The sequence below is a fragment of the Chiloscyllium plagiosum genome, chromosome 17 (genome assembly GCF_004010195.1).
Source record: "Chiloscyllium plagiosum isolate BGI_BamShark_2017 chromosome 17, ASM401019v2, whole genome shotgun sequence".
Classification (NCBI taxonomy): domain Eukaryota; kingdom Metazoa; phylum Chordata; class Chondrichthyes; order Orectolobiformes; family Hemiscylliidae; genus Chiloscyllium; species Chiloscyllium plagiosum.
Window position 1 is genome coordinate 42,302,236 of NC_057726.1, and position 5,574 is coordinate 42,307,809.

At 41.1% G+C, this 5,574-nt stretch overlaps 1 protein-coding gene across 2 annotated transcripts in view; it reads right to left on the reverse strand.

Moving 5' to 3' along the window:
- Nucleotides 1–5,574, reverse strand: part of brd7 (bromodomain containing 7) — a 54,707-nt gene that overhangs the window by 36,623 nt on the left and 12,510 nt on the right. For both annotated transcript variants that reach the window (XM_043706954.1, XM_043706956.1), the window contains exons 4-5: nucleotides 4,889–4,943; nucleotides 1,529–1,673 (exon numbers count right to left, since the gene is read on the reverse strand). In XM_043706954.1, the coding sequence (XP_043562889.1) occupies nucleotides 1,529–1,673; nucleotides 4,889–4,943 (200 nt within the window). The remainder of the gene's footprint in view (nucleotides 1–1,528; nucleotides 1,674–4,888; nucleotides 4,944–5,574) is intronic.

Below are 5,574 nucleotides of genomic sequence, written 5' to 3' on the forward strand. Positions count from 1 at the left end.
TTCCAGCTCAGCACTGTCCCCATGACTTGTCCTACCTGCCTATCTTCCTTTCCACCTATCCACTCCACCCTCCTCTCTGACCTATCGCCGTCATTCCACCCCCATTCACCCATTGTACTCTTTGCTACCTTCCCCCACCCTCTCCCTGACCCATCACCTCTATCCCCACACCCACTTACTTATTGCACACTATGCTACTTTCTCCCCACCTCCACCCTCCTCATTTATCTCTTCACTCTTCAGGCACTCTGCCTGTATTCCTGATGAAGGGCTTTTGCCCGAAACGTTGATTTTACTGCTCCTCGGATGCTGCCTGAACTGCTGTGCTTTTCCAGCACCACTCTAATTTAGACTCTGGTTTCCAACATCTGCAGTCATTGTTTTTACCTCACCGAAATGAAAATTATCCCCCAGCAGACTTGTAGGAATGTCATTATATGTAACATTTTAAACAGAAATTAAATTTCACATACATGGATCTTAAAAATAATATGCTTTAGAAGAATTGATTTTAGTATAGATGGCATTGACACAGCTTAAACATGAGGTAAGAAAACATGTCTGTTGTATTGCTGGGAACAAAATCCAAGTGTTATTCTAAGTTGCTTGGAAACTTGCTTATTTCTGTAACAAGAGCCATATAAATCTATAGAAGTCGAGAGTGTGGTGCTGGAAAAGGACAGCAGGTCAGGCGGGATCTGAGGAGCAGGAGAATCGATGTTTTGGGCCGGATGAAGGGCTTATGCCTAAAACATCGATTCTCCTGCTCCTCGGATGCTGCCTGGCCTGCTGTGCTTTTCCAGCACCACACTCTCAACTCTGATTTCTGGCATCTGCAGTCCTCACTTTCTCCTAATAAATCCACACATGCACACATACTCAAAGGGGAAAATGTGCAGGGTTTGGGGAGAAGTGCACTACCGAATTACTCACTTCGGCAGTCAGATCAGATACAATGGGGTGAATGGCTTCTGTAATACTGATGTTCAGGAAGACAGTGAATTACCTTATGTCCAGTGAGTGTGATTCAATAAAACCAGCAGCTGATCTTTACTGGCCCTTTTCCACTGGTCCTATGTTGATCTTCCCATCCCAGAAATGTTTGTGACATTTTTGATACGAATATGTAACAGATCTGTGATTAATGTACTTTAAACTTTCTCAATTTAAATATTAAGAATGACTGCTCACCATATATTTTACAAGCATCCTATCATTTGCATAATACATCTGACTTTAAAAGCAGAAGTGCATTGCAATAATGAACAAAGCCACATTTAATGTGATCACATTTTGTCAGGATTACTTTCATAATTAAGGAAATCAATTGTGCTGACACTGTATTGAACATCAGAGACTGGACAGAGTCTGGTAATAGCCATGTGCACGGAGTAAGAAAGGGACAGACTGGTTAGAGTTTCTTAAAAGGAAAGAAAAGCTCTGCTGAGATTTCAAAATCTTTTGATCATGTTTTAAATATTTGTTGCTAACTAGGCATCATGCAGAGCCAACATTTCAATTACTGCACCTTTAGTTCCTCCAGGTCCTGATACTCATTTTTCTTCACCTTCTCCTTCATTGAACTGAAGTCCATTGGGTGTTTGATGATCAGAGAGTATCCAGGAGCAATAAAATCAGTAACAGGGAATGAAAAAAATGCATTGGGGTCTTTCCTGTAAGAAGATAGAGGGAAAACTGAAAATTTGGAAATTGATATATGACAGACAAACTCTGGCTGTGTGTGTTACCGATGTGTATAACTAGATCAACATAAGAGCCATAGAGATTCCAAATCTGAACTCTATCTTAGTGTGAATAGCACAAATGCAAAGTAAACAGTTGAAATAATATCAGCAATTGCAACAAAAAAGCATGATAAAGTGGATGCACAAATTCAATAAATTCACTTCTTCACTGACACTAACATATGATACTTATTGCACAACCTGTCAACATCCCAATATAGTATATTGCACTTCAAAGTTAAGTGGCTAGCTCACAATTTGAAGTTATTGCTTCAAATCTATTCAATGAGCAAGGCCCACAATGTAGAGCACTCCGAAAGCTAAACAAATCAAAATCCAAAACTTAGCTATTAGATAAATGAAGTCCATCCTTAGTTTTAAAAAAAAGGAACAGCAAAATGCTGGAGATGTGGAAATTAGGATGCAGTATGAGGAAAGGTAGAAAATGTGCAGAAAGAACTGGCTGAGAGAGATATAGCACTGGAGTAAAACATAGTAAGGTATAAGTAGAAATAGACTAAGAGGAACTGCATTAAGATCTAATTCAAGTCTACAGACATGTGGTAAAATAAGGTAGGTGAGCTACAGGTCAAAATAGCCAAAAGAGGATATGATGTGTGGCAATTACAGAGGGGTACTAAATATTTCTGAATACAGGGAGGATAGTGTGGCAAAAAAGAGCAGGAAGAATGGCAGTATTAATTAAGAGGATAAAAGAGTGGTGGACAAAGGAGGGACCGAGGTCATAATCCACTTGCTTAGAGTTAAGAAATGATAAACATGCCATTAACTACTAGGTATAATTCTATAGGTCACCAACTACTAAGAATGATACTGAGGAACAAATCTGCAGGGTAATTACAGATAAGTATGAGAACTATACAGTAGTTATAATGGGGGGACTTCAATTTCTTTAATATAAGCTGAGGTAGCAATATGCAACAGTGACAAGAGGAAGATGTATCTCTGAAGTGTATTCAGTAGAATTTTTGAGAGCAGTGTTTCTGACCTAACAAGGAATGAAGCATTACCAGTCCATTTTCTGGGTAAAAGGTAGATAGAGTGTCAGTAGCACAGTGTTTAGGATAATAATCTTTTAAGTTTTCAATTAGCAATGGAAAAAAAGACACTGAGCAAGAATGCATAGCTTAAGCAAGGCCAATTTCATTGAACGGAGGACAGATTTGCCCTATTAGCCATTAGGCACACTCTGCAGCAGGAATCCTGCATTCCAGACTGGTATCACTGGGAGAGACTGAGGATGTAATGCTGGTGAGCTCATGCATCACTGAGAATCCACTGGTGCAACGCCCTGCAGCCAGCCATGAGATGCAGTCCCAAGCAGACCTCAGAGACTGCAGCAACTAGAGACACAGCGAGTAAAATATTATGTCTTCCTCTTATATAACATTTGTTTCAACAATTATTTCATTTATCAATGTAGAAATTCAGTCATTAGTGTACCATATTTCAGTTTTTAATGTACAGGTATAGTGCTTTAAACACCAATTCAAGTGGGAATCAGAACTTCAGAATATAATCTGAAATATAAGTAAGGACATCCTATAATAGCCTAGGCTTGGGTTACATTCCTGCTGAAAGAGTTATGCCTGAAATGTCGACTCTCCTGCTCCTTGGACGCTGCCTGACCTGCTGTGCTTTTCCAGCGCCACAGTTTTTGACTCTGATCTCCAGCATCTGCAGACCCCACTTTTCCCCTGGGTTACATAACACAATTTCAGAATTTTTTTTCCCCAGATAAGCCAAATTACTCTAAATTGTGAGGATAATTATAGATTTTACGAGGCTGATGAAACATGCAGACATATGGAAGATGAACCTTAATGCAGAGAAACATGAAGCAATACACTAGGGTGGGAAAGATAGGAGAGACCAAACAAACTGAGGGGCATGGTTCTAAAGGGAGTGCAGTAACCTGGGTTCAAACGCACACAAATTATCGAAGATGGCAGGACAAGTTGAGGAAGTAGTTAAAAAGGGCATTCAGAATCTTGAGTTTTACAGAAAATGGAAAAGAATATTAAACAAGGAAGTCATGAAGAACCTTTAGAAAACACATATTCTGTTACAACTAGAGTAGTGCGTTCAATTCCGGGTATTCAACTTTAAGAAGGGTTCAGACAAGGTGATGAGAAGGTTTACGAGAAGATATCCCAGGTCTGAAGGGAATAGGTGAGAGGAGTTGAGATTGTTCTTCTTTGAGATGACTGAGAGAAGAGGTGATAGAAATGTTCAAATTAGAGTCTAAACAGAGTGAACAGAAAGATTCCAGATTCCAGCATCCACCGTAATTTGCTTTTATTTAGAAAGAAACTGCTTCCTTTGGCAGAGAGGTAAAGGACCAGAGGACTTGGATTTAAGGTGATTAGATTCCCTACAGTGCGGAAACAGGCCCTTCAGCCCAACAAGTCCACACTGACCCTCCGAAGAGCAATCCACCCAGACCCATTCCCCTACATTCACCCCTGACAAATGCACCTAAAACTACAGGCAATTTAGCATGGCCAATTCATCTAACCTGCACACCTTTGGACTGTGGGAGGAAACCCATGCAGACATGGGGAGAATGTGCAGACCCATCGCAGACAGTTGTCCGAGGCGGGAATTGAACCTGGGTCCCTGGCGCCGTGAGGCAGCAGCGCTAACCACTGAGCCACCGTACTGCCCAATAGGTAAAAGAATCAAACACGACATGAGAAAATATTTATCTCTGCACTGAGTGGCTAGGATCTGGAATGCCATGTCAGACAGCGTGACGCAAACAGATTCAATTTTGCCTTGTGAAGGGGAATTTAATTCATACATGAAGATAACAACAAAAATTGCAGGTTACGGAGCAAGGATTGAGAGTGCACTGCTCTGCATAGTGCGAGCACAGATTCAATGGCTGAATGGTTTCCTTCTGTGCTATAACTATTTTGTGAGTCAATACACAAGACTGTAGCAATGTGTCATACAATCCAATAATTTTCAATACAAATTTTACTTTTTTTTTCAAAAATGTTGAACAGTTTCAGCTTCGAAAAGATCTAAATGTTTAATAATTATCAAAATAACTTGTGTCATGGTCAAGCCAGCTCCCCTGCCCACTCCCAGTATTTCTTTCAACAGCTACTACTTGCCTCTGAAGTTGCCGCAACAGTTGATACTGCAATTCTTGAAAAGGTGTTTGGTATTCTTTAACGTGAACAAAAATGAAACAAATTAGCAAATTAAATGCATGCCTTAAATTTAATGAATAGCAATGAAGTTGCTACGGTCAGAGAATTTTCAAAAATTCTAATTAAAAATCAATATAAACTCTACATTTAATATTGCAACTACAGGGGAACCTCGGTTATCCGAATATCAATTATCCAAAGGGGATCTCAAGATCCCAATAGAAACATGACTTCAAAGAGCTGTTTCAACCCTGATCGCGTCTTTTGTTTACAGGTACAATGATCAAACACAAACTCGGCTCACTGAAATGCTGCCGAGAACAGTCCTGGACAGTCCAGGCACTGTCTCTAAATGACTGACCTCCCACCCTCTCTCTCTCTCTCCCCCCACACTTTCCCTGGAGTTCTGCACAGAGGGGTAGCCTAAACCCCCCCTTCCACAGATAATCTGTCCAACATTGTTCTGAACAGGGCAGTGGTGGAACCTGTCAAAATGTTGTGTGCGCGCACGCACTACTTGAAGACTTACCCCACGGGATGGGGGGAGGGACGGATGGGTAGACAGACAGGTAGCAGGCGGAGACGGACGTGAGGCCGTGTTCGACAGGGTTGAGTGCAGGCTGGGGCGCGGACTGGGGGGGTGGGGA